Source organism: Camellia sinensis, chromosome 2, assembly GCF_055761805.1.
Source record: "Camellia sinensis isolate YWXY chromosome 2, ASM5576180v1, whole genome shotgun sequence".
Lineage (NCBI taxonomy): Eukaryota > Viridiplantae > Streptophyta > Magnoliopsida > Ericales > Theaceae > Camellia > Camellia sinensis.
The window spans coordinates 60,528,775-60,546,147 of NC_138962.1; the positions used below are offsets into that span (position 1 = coordinate 60,528,775).

The 17,373-nt window shown below is 35.8% G+C and overlaps 1 protein-coding gene and 1 long non-coding RNA gene across 3 annotated transcripts; both read right to left on the minus strand.

The window, feature by feature from the left end:
• Positions 1 to 210: 210 nt before the first annotated feature.
• LOC145819569 (uncharacterized) lies at positions 211 to 1,485 on the minus strand. 2 transcript variants are annotated; one of them, XR_014360320.1, is made up of 3 exons: positions 1,287 to 1,485; positions 877 to 943; positions 211 to 632 (listed from the first exon to the last, which is right to left on the minus strand). It is a non-coding gene; the product is annotated as an uncharacterized LOC145819569 (long non-coding RNA). The 2 variants fall into 2 exon arrangements; XR_014360319.1 differs by lacking the exon at positions 1,287 to 1,485 and having other exon boundaries at positions 877 to 1,278.
• Positions 1,486 to 4,042: 2,557 nt separating this feature from the next.
• Positions 4,043 to 9,599, minus strand: LOC145819570 (uncharacterized). Its single transcript, XM_082913533.1, has 7 exons — positions 9,348 to 9,599; positions 7,614 to 7,683; positions 5,775 to 5,924; positions 5,265 to 5,330; positions 4,943 to 5,087; positions 4,731 to 4,795; positions 4,043 to 4,634 (listed from the first exon to the last, which is right to left on the minus strand). Exons 3-6 carry the CDS (start codon positions 5,904 to 5,906, stop codon positions 4,773 to 4,775), a joined length of 366 nt encoding a protein of 121 aa, XP_082769659.1. The 5' UTR covers positions 5,907 to 5,924; positions 7,614 to 7,683; positions 9,348 to 9,599; the 3' UTR covers positions 4,043 to 4,634; positions 4,731 to 4,772.
• Between the last annotated feature and the right edge of the window lie 7,774 nt (positions 9,600 to 17,373).

The window sequence follows — 17,373 nt, forward strand, 5'->3', positions numbered from 1 at the left end:
TTTGTAAGAATTATTTGTTGGACAAATTTTACTTTGTACCCGTTAAGTTTAATCATTTTCTCTTTGGCCATAAAATGTTTTTTTTTTTTTTTCACCACTTGGTCTCCAATGTTTTTTTTTTTTTCCTAGTTTGCTCTGAAAAACCTACGTCCATCAGAATTGCCACTTTGGTAGCTACATGGTATCACATGACATAATAATACATTATTATAGATCCAACCCAAAACCAACCTACTAATGTTTGGGTCAACTATTGACACAGCATAGCATAATGACAAGGAAAGAAATGGTAGGATCCTGACAACAAATGTGAAGATAACAGAAACTTTGACACCATAAGCATTGACCAAAATATATGCACTGTTAATTTGGGTAGAAAGCAATTACATGTTCTTAACTCATTGTACATGCATGTCCTTTCTTCCTTTCCCTCTTTCTCCTTATTTGTTTGTTTTCCATCTTGCCGTCATTTTGTTTTCATTTCTTGCTTGCATAATTTTACATCATAAAACCACCCAACTTTCAAATGCATTTGGTCAATCAGTCAAGCGTGACAAAGTGGAAGTCTCAAGTTCTTGCTCTCTTTCAATGGGTACACTTCTCGATGGTGGACCAAACATACTCAATACCACCTGCAATCCACAAACACAAACCTATATATGGTTAGTAGTCCAATATTTTGCATTACAGAATGGTCATTTACATGACAGGGCACATATGTGGTGGAAAATGCCACTTGAAGCCCCATGTAATCATGTACTTTTATTTAAGGAAAATCTTCTATCACATTAGTCAGAGGGATGGATCATTCTACCACAAAAATCTCTAAACTGACAAGCAAACAAAATTGAAAGTCAGAGGGATGGATCATTATACCACAAAAATCTCTGATTTTGCGAAATAAAGGACAATGACTCCGACTAGCTTTGTGAGTGTAATTCCACTGCAAAACACAAAACAGTAAAGAAAAATGAAGAAAAAGCAGTAGTCAAATAACAATGTCGTGATAAATCAACTCCAAGCCCATCCACCATACACAAGCACACCACGATAGAAGTTAGAGAAAGGTTCCAAATGTATGCATTTTATCAGTCTAACTTCTGCATTCTGCAAATAACACAACACATATTTATGCGTTTTGTCAGTCTAACTTCTGCATTCTGCATTTCTGTCAGATATACTTGCATCTGACTTTCATATTATCACTTTTAGCTGAGTCTTGCTCAGAAATTCCAACATGCTTACAGAACGTCTCTCACATATCAAGGTAATTAATGGTAATAAACCTTAAGACAGAAGATCCCATCGTACGCAGAGCCTCCTTTGCTCGTTGGCTCCTATCTCCATGGCTTACCTGTGTTAAGAGCAGAAATTTTGTCAACAGAACAATTCACCTTGTTTGGTTATCATTTTTCAAAAACACTTTTCAGAAAATTCTACTTTCTTATTTTCCATGTTTTTTTGTTTTTACTAAATTTTTTTAATATTTTGAGCAATTTTTTAATTTTTAGACATACCTAACATAAATATACCTAAAAAGTAAAAAAGAATTGAAAAAAACCTTTTAAAAATTCACTAAATACCAAAAATACAGAAAAAATACAAGAATTCAATACATTTTTTGTATTTTTATGTATTTATTAATTGTTAAAAATATTTTTTCACAAATTTTTATTTTTTAGATACATCTAAGTAAGGTGCATCTAAAAAAGTAAAAAAAAATGTTTAAAATTTTAAAAATATTCACTAAAAACAAAAAAATACGAAAACCAAAAAACTCAATTTTCAAAAAACTTAATTCAAAAAACTCAAATCAAACACACTGATTGGTTTTCCTAGCAAGTCCTGTTGAATTGGCTCTACGCCAAACAACAGCTACTGCCTCCTTCAATAAGACAAGAAGTAATCACTGCTACAAATCCTTGAAACAAAATAAAAAGTGCATTTGAATACTGACAGAGAAGGCAAGTGATATGTGCACACAAAACTCAACAGCAATCCCTATTGACATTATGAGGCTCACCACAAAAACAGCATACAGTTGGATATCCAGAATTGCCATCACACCCTGTAGAGTTTTAATCAAGAAAATTTTGGTTTCACTTTTTTTCTTTGGACAAATTGTGTAGCCAATATATAAGTCATACTAAACGATGAACAATTAATATGAACTAAATACATAACAAGAATGTTATAAATGTTTTAGAAGAAGCACAATATATGTTTTGTCAAGGAAGAAGATTTACCAAAAGATCCACAACAATCATGGCCAAGACAAGAACAATGATAGCTGAACTCCATAAATTGCATTTAATAGGCAAGGAAAAATAATAAAAGTAAAGATTATTAAATTCAACAAAGAAAATATTAACCATCCAAGAGGGATTTTTTTGTCTCTCATGAAGGCAGAAATATGGCTCAAAACTGAACTAAAGGCTAGAAGAGAAAGCAAAACCTGGAGGTGATAACTAGGCAAACAAGAAATGCAGCACCTGTCAAATCAAGAAATTAGATAGTCAATAATTGCTCAAAATAATGCATCCAGTGGCATGAAACGATACAAATACATAATATATTGTTAAATGATGTTAGTCACAATTAGAAGGTAATAAAATACATGTGTATCTCTAACATCTGGAATTAGATTAATGAAAAGAAAATCCTGGCAAAAAATAGCACCTTCAATCAGAATACTAGTTACACATTCTGAAGTCCTAAGACTTGCGTACAAACGAACAAAATTTTCAATTATGTTTCACAAAAGAAATAAATACTGCCTTTACTAATGGAGGCTTCTAACCACCACAAAGATGACTTGATCATATCATACAGAACAACTTGAAAGCATCATGAAACAACAATTCAAGCAGAGATAGCAGTAAAATGAAAGAATTTAATAGAATTACTAGCAACCACCAGGACAATAACATCACATAATTGGAAACTCCAATCTTTGTCACATGGAGTGAAAGGGCTCTGCAAATAGACATCACTGTAGTGTAGAGTTTGAATACCAACCAAGTGCTAGAGCAATGTTGATCACAGCTGTCTCCCATTATCCCATATATCCAGATATTGTTCAAAGAAAATATAGAACACTGAAAATGGAAAGATCTCGATCTGCATCAGATAAGTACAGTCAATGCGTTAAAGACACAACTTCATGACAAGAGCATAGGCTTGGAATAAGATGTAAAAGGCCTGAACATACTGTCTGCCTATGTCAGATTCCATATCCCAAGTAAAAAAGAAGAAAAAACTATTGATAAGAGTTCAATGGAGTAGACTCAAAGCAAAGACAATTTTTTGGGGGGATAAAGGTTTGGAAGGGGCCTCACTGAGCTTCAATAAAGTGAGCATAAGCTACACACCAGAAAAAGAAATATTGTTTAGACACAGAAATTGCCTCATGCATACAGACTCAGCCCCAAGTCATTTGAAAAACCAATTACTATAATCTTGAGGGTTGATTGTTTATTTACTCTTCTCCTTGGCACTACCACTTAAATTGAATGTGTCAATAATACCATAAAGAATATCTAACCGACTAGGCCATGAATGGAAATGCAATAAAGAATTATCTAAATGATCAGGCCATGAAAGGGTCAACCAAATGCATGGTGCAAGGGTATACTTCCAAATAACTTCTGTGAATATATTGAATAAAAATGGAAAGAATTCATCACCATTGTGAGCCTTCAAGCATAAAAACAAAAATAAAGTACTTGCATTGCACATAACTCCAAACAAGAATGAAAGAAGGGAACATTGGTTTCAGAAGATAAGAAGAGCTCAAATTATTAGACAGCGAAATTGCCAATGCAACAAGAGATGAACAAGAGAAATTGTTCATAAATTACACATTTTATTAGAAGTTACTAGGATTTCCTACAAACAACTTATTTTGTTACATTTTGGAATATTAGCCCACTTGCATAACTAATTGACCAGGAAAATGCAATTAATGTTGCATCATAAGTGAGCCAGAATTATTCTTCAAAAATTTTCTTACGTGAGTTATGACATTAATTGGTCTCAAGAATGGATCTCAATCAAAACTTGACTTGCAAGAGAATAAGACAAATTGTCTCTATGCAGTGTATAATTGATGAAGCTTTAACCACAACTGAATAAATAACATGAGCAAACACCTAGTCTAGAATCTTGTTTGACATGTATTTCCAGAAACTCAGTTAAAGATTAATCATAGTCAAGGTATTGATTGAAAGTCTCAAATAATTTGCTCAGAATACTTTTGATACTAAGGATAGACTGCACACAAGGGAAGAGAAAAACGAAAGAAATGAGAAGCACTTCCGATATGAAAAACCAATACAGTCCAACAAATAAATTAACATCTTTGGCAAGTGTAGATTTGTCACTTTCTATGTTCTGTAGACATATAATTACAGATGGCCTATATCTCATAGAGGAAAAGAACACCCATAACTTTATACGTTTGTCAAATAAGTCCTTTCACTAAAAGCCAATACCCCAAACCATATTCATATGCAATTATAACAGCAAAAGAATATTCCAGGACAAAACTGTAAGTTAAATTTGTGAACCTTCAAAGAATCAGAAACCCTTGAGCTAAACTCTCGTGCAGCATGCGTTGAATTAACAAAATCATCCTGTAGAAAAGGACAAGCAGATCGGGAGGAATATTCTCTGAGTGAAGTTAAGCAAATTAGCAGAAGTATCAATCCACTAAAAAGATCCTTCTGTACCTGTTTCCTTAGTGGTGCGTGGTAAGTACGAAACTCAGAGGCTCATATAACACCACTCTCGTAACCTGACAACAGGGTAAAAGCTGTTAATAATTCATTTGATGATACAAGCCAAAGGGAAGTTCTGATATATTTAAGCACTACATCATAGTACATTTCTTTGGATTGATTACGTTACGACAAGATATATATGTGTAAGCAGCAGAACAGACCATTCAGATCCACACTGCTTGTGTAAGCCCCATGGCCACCCTTTGCACAGTCAGCAGAGGGCAGTGCATTGAGGAACCATGGTAGCTTCTCCTTGAACTGAGCTATAGATGAACGACCATCATCCAGATCCGAGTGAAGGAAGCACTGGAACAATTGCATAATGTTAGTTTTAGATAACCCCTTTTGCATTTCATAAGTTGTAAGTTGTAAATTAATTGCAAGATAGCCCACCCATAAGTACATTTAGCCCTGCAAAGTACAAAGTACTAACAGAAGGACACTGGGATGTGTTTTCAAATACATAAAGCAGTGGGATCTTACAGTTGTACAATCCTTGCAAACGCCATCCAAGTCGCAAGAATCTCCATCAGGTGAACAACAAGGAGGCTAAAGAAAGAAAAATGGCCAAGTCAGTTATCGGATGATGCATCATACTCGAGTAATGACAAACAAAGGTCATTTTACATTTGAAAACATTCAAAACCATCAAATCAAGGACTCACAATATCAAAATGAACGCCATACCAGCTGGTTCTTTAAGAAATACAACACATTAACATCTCAAAAATCATTCAGAATTGTAGCTTGTTTTTTTCTTTTCTTTTTTTCCCCCTTTCAAAATTGCAAGACACCATAAACTATTGGACCATACATTAATACGGATGATACTTGAGGCAGACAGAGAGAGAGAGGGCATATTAATAAAAACTTTAATTAACAACGAAGGACTTCGACTAAGAAAAGAAAAAACAATGAGCATTTCCAGACATTGATCTAGACAGCAATCATTCCCACTAATTATCCACATGAAAAGCATGGTATATCACCAACCTGGTCATCAGGGGGACAATAACTGCCATCTACAAATTTCCGACAGCAACCAAAAGCCTCGGGTGACATCCATACAAGAAAGTCATCAAGCCACGAGGCAGCTGGCTTAGTAATGTGGGTTGATTCAGGCATTAAAGATGCCCTTGAAATCTGCAGAAGACAGAAATAAAAATAAATTGTCCCAATAACTGATTGTATTGCTGAAAGATGAATGTAAAAGAAACTATTTACAGTAGCTGACTGACCCTCAAGAAAGGCTAGTGGAAATTACCCTTTAGAGAAGGAGATATAATGTGTACACAAGTTCTCAGTCATCAATCTCTTATATGATATTTACCACACACAAAAAATAAAAATAAAAGAACAAAAGTAAAAAAAACTACAGACTTCGTAGTGGAAACACCGTACCAATGATTTTCCTTTCTTCATAATTTTCTAACATTTCAGGAAAAAAAAAAAAAAAAAAAAAAGTGATCATTTTGCACGCATTGAAACCATTTTCTGATGCATGTTGTCACGTCAACAAACATACCATACACTTGTTAATAGTAGGAAGTCTCTTATACATCATACGTTAACACTACATGCACTAAAATAAGAAAGAAAAATTTGAAGTTTTGTATCATTGCATTATCGATGAGATATTATAAAAGAGGAAAAAAACCCTCATGGAATTTCAAATATGCTGAATGTTGGTGCCAGCGCAATAGTGGCTAACACTAATTCTGGTACTTGGATACTTTTTGAAAACTGCATAATGATCTTCATTTTGGTGTTCCACTTTAAAATGCATTCAAATGCAAGTTTATGCTTCTTTATTCCCAACCCAACCATATTGTCTCTTGCCAATCTTATCCATCACTAGAGCCCAGAAAAACACTAGACCTAGGATACCCCCAAAGGAAGCCTTAAATACTTCAGGGGTAAAGACTCAATGAGACAACCATACCAGCAAACCAATCCCTATAAACTTTCTTTACGGAAATTAATCCTCACAATGGTACTTTTATCCAAATTCTCCTTAAGTCCCGTAACCAACTCAAACACTCTTAACAAGGAAGGCAAATAAACAATTTTAACTTCCTCACCAAAAGATAATGTTATCATCTGAAAACTAAAAGTGGAACATGGAAACATTATCCCTACATATCAAAAAGCCATCCACCAAACCCACCTTTTCCCTATCAACCAATCAGTTCAAAACATCAACCACTAATGTAAAAATAAATAGGGATATGGTAACCCCTTGTCTAAGCCCCTAGTGGCTCTAAACAAATCCCCACTTCCATTAACTACTACTGAAAGATTCGAAGAAGAAAGAAAGTCCCTGATCCATTTCCTCCACCTATCTCCAAACTCTTTCTTCTCCATTGAAAAATCTAAAAACCCACAACTTTTAAAGAGGGAGGGCCATTAACAATGTGCATGAATATGAAGAAATTATGGTTTTGGGAGAAAAAAGTGATATGCCTATCTTGTCGTGCAAATACTGATGTCAAAAGTTTGTTACATTGAATTACGTGTTGAACTAACAAGAAAAGAACAAGTTATATCAAATGTTGCTACATAATGAGACATCATAGGAAAAAAGGAAGCAAATAATAGAAGAAATATAATGAGACAGACATAAGCATGTTCCAGAATGGGGTTCAGATTCAGAAGATACAATTCAAAGAACAACAAAATTTGTTTCAGTCTTGCAACTTCTCCAAGACCCAGGCTATTCCACTTCCAACATAAATCATGTTATATGTTGGATAAAATCATATGCACATCTAGGCATGTTAAGTAATACTTGAGATATTGAAGCAAAAATGTTAATATGACCTATTATATTACCTCACTCAAAAGAGAATTTACATCACACTGGCTGATAGAACATAACTGGTTCGTATGTTTTGATTCCGAACTATAGAAAACAGTCATTGACAAGTAGATCAGACAACTGTGTGATACCTAAACGTGTATTGATTGCATAGGAAAGAGACAACATTTAATATCCATCACCAATTGTAACAATCAGAAAATCAGCTTGATACTTTCTTTGCATTAAGGCTCACTCAATGCTTAAGAGAGGGTAACCCTTATCAACTACAAAAATATGTGTTGCCTACATCACATTTTGCAAGACATGTTATTTTTCTTTTTCTTTTTTTCCTTTTTTTAACAAAACAATTATGCACCACATGATTAAGGTTGTGTCTCATGCAAAACCATATAACATTCCAGTGAAACAAAATGGATGTTTCCATTAGCCTGAAGTAGAAGAATCCCACTTCAAATAATACTGGACTGCATCAATCAAGAAGAAATCTAGTCTGTGTATAAAATTAGCATCCATGCATTGAACCTGAGATCTCCACATTATAGAAAGTGGAATGGCTCCAATAAAGGAAGGTTAACAAACAATAAAATATACTTGAACGGGTCCTACCAATCCTTGCGATAATTACATCAAGCAGGGTCTGAGCCTAAACACTATCATATATCATGTTCTACCTGGAGACAGAAAATAAACTATAAATAAAAGGAACCAAAAAATGGTTGCAATTCTCACCATAAATTTCCATCTGTAAATGCAAATCTTCAGCCCTCTTTGCTTTTTGGGAATTAGATATTCTCACAAGTAGACCATGGGACTATATATTAGTTAACACAACTTTGTTTAATAAGGCAGGGCAGTTAATAAGTAACGAAAAATAATTTTGGACTCGAAAAGATGTGTGGAAACCATTCCAGTCCCTTCTTGACATATTAATTGCCTTCCCTCCTGAAGTGTCTCTGTCCCATGAAGAGGCTTTGGTTTTTTTTCTTTATCCCTTGTTCTTTCAAAAAATGGTGAAGGCAGAAAGAGGCCTCTGTGTGTTACATGCATGTGTTCCAAAAGTCCAGTTAAAATCATATCTGACTGAATCATCTAACAAACAGGCAAAGGTTACCCGTTTATGATATGAATCTGAGCAAGGAATCCCTTGGCAAACGTTACCCGTTTATGATATTCACACCAATTGGCTTATATTATTTTACTATAAATTTTCTTTTACACATTACTCAGTTAAAATAAGTGTTTGTTTTATTTGTCTAGATTTTTTACTTTACATGTATCTAATAAAAAATTGGATATGCCAAACTTTAATATATATATATATATATATATTAATAAAAACTTAACAAAGTAATTTTGTAACTTACAAGCAAAGATTTTTTTTTTATGTATAAAAATTTACAACGCCAAAATAAAAATAAAAACCTCCTTTAGATTTTTTGCTTTGGGTACAAAAATAAGAAAAAAAATTGTGGATATACAATGCCAGAGCAAAGTGAAAGCAATTAAAGGAATGTGAATATGATTGAGAACCGATGTTAATTTTCAATGATAACAAATATCAGATATTCATTCTTTACGGTTACGGTTTTGAAATCAAAGCCCCAATGGCACAACTATCTTGGGTGGCTATAGATATTAATTTTGACTGATAAAAAAAATTAATAACAAATATTCAATAAGGGTTAGGGTTTTGAAATCAGAGCACCAATGGCACATTTAGATGAAGATTAGAGTTAGCAACAAACCTGAACTACGGAAAAGAGTTCTCGAAAAAATTCGATTCGACTGGAAGGAAAGGGAAAAGACGATGACTAGGTCTTTGCTCACAAACCCATGGTGGAGACGTCCAGAGAGTGAGAGCTTGCGAAGAAGATGTCGACATGGCTGAAGCTCGGATCGCAGACGAGGCTGGTGGTCCTCAGAAGCTTCGGCTATGGCGGAAGAGAAGAGGGAAGAGAAGAGGAAGGAGAAGAGCCAACAAGAGGGCCAAACACGACTGATTCAATTTTGTTTCCCTTGTAACCGGCTACACCGGTTGTCTGTTTAAGATTTAAATTATTTAAATAATTTAGTTATGACCTGGTTATGAGATAATATGTATAAATAAATAACTGGATATAACTAAGTTATGAGTTAATATGGTAATGGTTATGACTAATATGGTATTGATTATGACATAAAATCATATAAGTTCATAACTAAATGTATGGTACATCTAAATGTACCATAGCATCACCCGAACTTTAGATACTACCTATTTGTTTAAATAAGACCATTAAGGTCTCTGCTATGCTTTTTCTCCAGAAATCTGATCCGAAGTTGAGAATTTTTTTTGTCAATTTACATGTTTCTCCAATGATTAGAACTCATACATAATTTGTTCGTCATGATAAAGGATTTAAAAGACATGGTTCCATTTTATGTGATGCGATGATGTTTTCTCATGGAATAACTTTGATTGTGTGTTAGATTTGATTGCTGAGCTCTCGGAGCATGGTTCAGGTTATCTCTTCTATATATCAGTTTCGTTTTTCATGTTTTTAGAAACAAATATAACAAATAGTTAGAAAACATCTAACATTTTCATATCATTTTTATGTGTTAAAACAATTTCAAAAAATTTGTAACGGTGTGTTTTCATTATTATTATTATTTTTTTTTTTGAAAATAGTTTGCCATACAAGTTTAATATCGTGTTTTTCAAAAAATAGCTTGCCATACAAGTTTAATATTGTGTTTTTCAAAAATAAACATAGAGAACGAGAAATGTACCACACAGTTTAAGTGCTTTGAGACTAACCAACTGATTTGATGAATTAATTGGTTAAGAATGTTTGGTAGACCTATTACTTGTCCATTGAGAAATTAAACGCATCTTGAAGGAGATGATTATTTGAAATTGTGTTGTATTTTACTTGATTATATACAGGGGTGCAGGCATGTGAGACCTAGGGTCACGTGCCCCCTCAACTTTTGGAAAATTATGCTTTTGTCTCTTGTAAAAATAATTATTTTAATTTAAACCTTTCATGTAATGTTATGAAATTTTTATATCACTATTTTTTTTTTTTACTTTTAAAAAAAATATATATGTTTAATTTTTTACTTTAAATGTTTAATTATATTAAAAATTTCTTATATATTGTATATTGGAGAGATGTTACGTATCACTGATTTCTATCACTAAGAATATTCATAATTAGTTCATTTGTTTCTAAATAATTCTTGCGTAATTAATAACACCTAATAACATATTGTCATGTGATTCAATGATTCAAAGCGGTGAAAGAAAAAATGATATATAGTAGTCCCTATATATTATTTATTCACCATTTTTTTTATTTCTTTCTGTATCCCTCTCTATATCTCTTTTTGTGTGTGTATTTTTATATAATTTAATTGGTTAACTTGAGCTTATATCTAAATATAAATTTTGCATCACACTAATTTTTAGTTGCTATCAAATAAAAGTTAAGTTAAATTGGATTGGATTGGATTATTCACCCAAAAAAAGAAAAAAAGTTAAATCGGATTGTGAATTTTGTTAAGATTTTAATTTAGTGGTGCCCCTTGTGAGTTAAAACCTTGGCTCCACCATTGATTATATAACACCTTTAAAACTTGGTTAATACCTGCCTTACTCTCTCTCTCTCTCTCTCTCTCTCTCTCTCTCTCTCTCTCTTCCTCTCCCTCTTTTTTTTTGTGGTATAAAGGATGTAGGTTTTTTTTTGACATAAATAAAGTGCAAAAGTGTCATGACCTGAACCTCCCCAATGGGTTAAGGACATAACCGGCCAGTAATCCTGAGATTACCTACGGCCTCAAACCAAATCAGACATAACTCATCAGAGTAAAGGGGCCAAACGGAAGCAAAATTTAAAACTTTGTCCATAGAGCCGTGCTTACATGGCACATCAAAATAAACCATACATATGTACATTAATAACTCACATCAGAAGTGCAGAACCATAGAGTTCTGTACAGATAGGATCATCCAAAACTAAGTCAACCCATGAAAACCATATACAGATATGTTCAAAGACTTCGCCAATCATGACAACATAAAACAAAATGGCAAGAAGGCGAAGACGAGTTTCGTGCGTGAGACGCAAGGGCTGACTCTGCAAAACCTTTGTTGTTCCCCACATACTTCACTGGGGCTGGGTTTGGACTTCTCTTGGCTCACCTACAAACACATGAATGAGCGTGAGCGATAGCCCAGTGAATAATATCAAATAAGGAAGTTATACAAACGGTACATAGAACAACATGCTTCAGATGGCCTTGGGCCCAAATTCACATTTCTATTTAACATATATCTAAACACAATTTAAGTCGAGTGACTGTGGTTCCAAACATACTAGCATTTGGCCCATTTATCTTCAATTTGTCAAACGGGCCTTTGGCCCATTCAGATTTTCATGTCAAACTGGCCTCTGGCCCATCCAACTTTCATTCATGTCAAACTGGCCTCTGGCCCATTCATTCATGTCAAACTGGCCTCTAGTCCATTCATTTATATCAGACCGGCCTCTGGCCCATTCATTTATGTCAAACCGGCCTCTGGCCCATTCATTTATATCAAACCGGCCTCTGGCCCATTCATTTATGTCAAACTGGCCTCTGGCCCATTCATTTATATCAAACCGGCCTCTGGCCCATTCATTTATGTCAAACTAGCCTCTGGCCCATTCATTTATATCAAACCAGCCTCTGGCCCATTCATTTATATCAAACCAGCCTCTGGCCCATTCATTTATGTCAAACTGGCCTCTAGCCCATTCATTTATATCAAACTGGCCTCTGGCCCATTCATTTATTCATATCAGACATTTGTCCGTAATTCAAACTAGCAAACTTATAAGGCTTCTAAGAAAATAAGCAATTGGACAAATGACAAGCTTCAAATATCGATATTACTCATAGTGATCGGCTAGTTGGTTTGCCCTGGACCTCGACCCTACACATTTCATGAACACAAAAGGGTCATAAACAATTCAATCCGTTCTAAATTCACATATTCCTCTTTAGGCTTCATTCTTATCTTTTTAACTCAATTACAATGCTCAATGCATGCCTAAGAGTACTTAAAAGTGAAAGAGAACAGAAAGTGAAACACAGAATGTTTTTTCAAATTTTTAGAAAACAGGGTCCCCGCTCGAGCGTGGACTTTCCCGCTCGAGCGGACCCTTGAGGCCTGCAAAGGTTCTGGATACATCGAATTTACGCTCGATCGTGCACTTTGGCGCTCGAGCGGAAAGCCTCTCGACATGGCTCCCCGCTCGAGCGTGAAATTACCCCGCTCAAGCAGACACCATGTCTGAAAAAAAGTGCTAGATGCATCAAAATTACACTCGAGCGTGAAGTCTGGCGCTCGAGCTGAAGGTCTGCATACATAGCTCCACGCTTGAGCGTGAACTTACCCGCTCGAGCGGACATCCAAGTCTGCAAAAGTACTGGGAGCACGAAATTCACGCTCGAGCGGCGGTTTCCCCGCTCGAGCGAACATTAAAATTCTGGAAAACCCAGAATTGTTCTTTGAGCTCAATTCGACCTTCCAATCAACACTTCATGCATACGATAGCTCAAACTTCAAATATACTTGTACTAACATGGTACAAACACTAAATTACAACATAATGGAGCTCAATCTCACAAAATAATCACATGCATGGCTCAAATTACACCAAACTCATTTTCATCATAACACATTCATGTATTCAAAGCTCCTATCCTCTTAAATTGTATATGCATGTGATGTATTACTCTCGTCATCAACTTAGATGATACAAATGGTGATCATAACATGAGCTTTAACCAAAACTCTACATAAATCATGTATATCAAGCTCAAACATGCAAATTCAAAGCAATTACACACATGCATGCATACATTGACCTTCAATTCAACATGATCAACTCAATTTGCGCTCTTGATCACAAACAAACCTTGAACTTACAAAATCACAAATTTAAACTTATGAATTCAAGATCAAATGCTTACCTAGAGGCTCAATTTTTCCAATCAACAACAAATTCTTGAGTATAGCTTCAAAGCTACCAAGTTCCCTAGCCAAAACTCTTCCTTGAGCTCCTTTTCTCACTAATTTCGGCTCCCTTCTCTCCCTAGAGCATAATTTCGGATGATAAGCTCAAAATGAGCAAAGTGAGGGTGTAAAATGGCCCTTTAAAGGCTCCCTCTCAATTACATTATTTTATTATAAAATAAATGAGCACTAATTCATTACATTAATCCAATTAATCTGATCCGAATCAATTTTCAATCAAATTTCACCGTAGGCTCTAAAAATTATGCCAATCACAATTGCGCAATCAATTTCGGGTTTTGTGGCTGATAAGGCCTTCAATTTAATTCTCAAAGCAGATAATCAAACAGATATTCCTACGGTGAACAGATAGAAATTCAAAACCACATATTTTCACATAATGGCACACAAAATCATATTAAACACATAATCATGCTCATATTAAGGACCAATTAACATTTTACGAAACACGGATATCACAGTCTTCCCCCCTTTAGGAAGTTTGGTCCTCCAAACTTAATTTACCTTCGTCGGGAAACAAATGTGGATAGCGTAGTCGCATTTTCTCCTCTTTTTCCCATGTAGCATCCGTCCCATAGTGTTCCTTCCATTCCACTTTCACCATTGGGATGGACTTGCTTCTCAATTGTTTCACTTGTCGATCAACAATTCGTTCCAGTCATTCGGCGTATTCCATATTTTCATCAATAGCTACCCGGTGATAATCAATCACATGAAACGGGTCTCGGAGGTAACCCCTCAACATCGACACATGAAACATGTTATGGATTTGCTCAAATCCCGGTGGCAAAGCAATTCTATAGGCAACTGGACCAAGTCTTTCTAGAATCTGAAACGGCCCAATGTAACGGGGCGATAACTTGCCCTTCTTTCCAAACCTGACTTGGCCTTTCATTAGGGACACACGAATGAACACATGGTCACCAACCTCATACTCGAGAGGTCTCCTCCGAACATCTGCATAGTTCTTTTGTCGGTCTTGAGCTGTTTTGAGCCTTTGCCGAATAATCTTGATTTTCTCAGAAGTGTCTTGCACAATTTCTGGCCCAAGTAAAGCTCTATTCCCGACCTCTGTCCAACAAATCGGTGATCTACACCTTCTACCATACAAAGCCTCGTATGGTGCCATACCGATGCTGGAGTGGAAGCTGTTATTATAAGCAAATTCTGTAAGTGGCAAATAGTCTTCCCAACTCCCCTGAAAATCCAAAGCACACATCCGAAGCATATCTTCCAAAGTTTGTATCGTTCGTTCTGACTGTCCATCTGTCTGTGGATGGAATGCAGTATTGAGCCTTAGTTCTGTTCCCATAGCTTCCTGTAAACTCTTCCACAATCTAGATACAAATTTCGGATCTCTATCCGACACAATAGATACCGGGACTCCATGTAAACGGACAATCTCATCAACATATATAGTGGCCAATCTATAAGCACTAAATGTAGTTTTGACAGGCAGAAAATGTACAGATTTAGTCAGTCTATCAACTACAACCCAAATAGAATCCATACCTCTAGAAGTCTGAGGTAGGCCAACAACAAAATCCATAGTCACATGCTCCCACTTCCATTCAGGAATAGGGAGAGGTTGAAGTAGACCGCCTGGTTTCTGATATTCAGCATTGACTTGCTGGCATTGAAGACATTTAGACACATATTCTGCAATCTCTTTCTTCATTTTAGGCCACCAATAGGTTTGTTTCAAATCCCGATACATTTTATTATTACCCGGATGCATAGCAAATACGGATCTGTGGGCTTCATCTAGAACCCTCTTCTTTAGTTCCGGAATATCTGGGACACACATTCTGTTCCGAAATCTCAACACTTCATTCTCAATGCCAAACTCTGCTTTCGGACTTGTCTCAAATTCATCAATCACTTTCTTGAGGAATTCATCCTCTTTCTATTTCTGCTTGACTTCGTCGATGATTGCCGGCTCGGCTGTTATAGCGGCTATCAATCCGCTCTGTTCACACATTACCACTTCAATTTCAGACTTCTCAAAATCTTGCAAGATCTCTTTCTGTTCAGTAAGCAAACAAGCCATACTCCCCGTTGATTTTCTGCTCAAGGCATCAGCAACTGTGTTAGCTTTCCCAGGGTGATACTGAATCTCTAAATCATAATCCTTTATCAATTCCAGTCATCTCCTCTGCCGCATATTAAACTCTTTCTGTGTGAAAAAGTATTTCAAACTTTTGTGATCTGTGTAGACTTCACACTTGGCTCCATACAGATAATGCCGCCAGATTTTCAAAGCAAAAACAACTGCGGCCAATTCTAGGTCATGTGTTGGATAATTCTTCTCATGTGGCCTCAACTGTCGGGAGGTGTAAGCAATAACCTTTCCGTTCTGCATTAACACACAACCCAAACCTTTATAAGACACATCACTGAAATTTCCAAAATTCTCCGTACCTGAAGGTAGTGTCAAAATTGGTGCAGTGGTCAATCTTGTTTTCAGTTCATGAAAGGCAGGTTCTCTTTCGTCATTCCATTCAAACGGTTGATCTTTTCGTGTCAATTGAGTAAGAGGCACAACTAATTTCGAAAAGTTTTTAACAAACCTTCTGTAATAACCAGCTAAGCCCATGAAACTGCGAACTTTTGTCACATTTGTCGGTGTAGGCCAATTCACAATTGCCGCTATTTTCTGTGGGTTCACTGAGATTCCTTCCTTGTTGATCACGTGCCCTAAGAAAACAACTTCATCCAACCAAAACTCACATTTCTTTAGCTTAGCAAATAATTTCCTTTCCCAAAGTATTTGTAGGACAGTTCTCAAATGATGTTCATGTTCAAGTCTATCTTTAGAATATATCAAAATGTCATCGATAAAAACCACAACGAATTTGTCAAGGTAGGTTTTAAAAATTCAGTTCATTAAGTCCATAAATGCTGTCGGAGCATTAGTCACTCCAAATGGCATAACGAGAAACTCAAAATGTCCATACCTCGTTCTGAATGCGGTTTTCTCAACATCCTCTGCCTTAACTTTCAACTGATGATGCCCAGATCTCAAATCAATTTTAGAAAACACCTGTGATCCCTGCAATTGGTCAAATAAGTCATCAATACGGGGTAGGGGATATTTGTTCTTTATTGTTACCTTGTTCAATTCCCGATAATCAATACACAGGCGTAGGGTTCCATTCTTCTTTTTCACAAACAACACTGGTACATCCCATAGCGAAGTGCTAGGTCGGATAAACCCTTTGTTAAGCAGGTCTTGCAACTGTTCTTTCAATTCTTTCATTTCAGCAGTAGCCATTCTGTAGGGAGTTTTAGAAATAGGTTGGGTGTCTGGCACAGTTTCAATGGTAAACTCTATCTCCCTATCCACCAATTCCCATGGCAATTCCTTTGGAAACACATCTGGAAATTCTCTAACAATAGGAATATCATTCAATTCAACATTCACAGATTGTTTAGACAACACATAGCACAAATAACCCTGGCACCCTTTCCTGATCAGTTTACATACTTCCATTGCAGATATCAAATAAGGTGGAGGCACTACCCCATTACCCACAAACGTAATCTCCTTTTGTTCTGGTAGTTTAAACACAACCCGTTTTTTCACACAATCAATGGTGGCACAATATTTGGTTAACCAATCCATGCCCAGAATTACATCAAAATGTCTAAAATTTAAGGGCAACAAATCCACATATAGGATAGCATCCTCAACACGCATATCA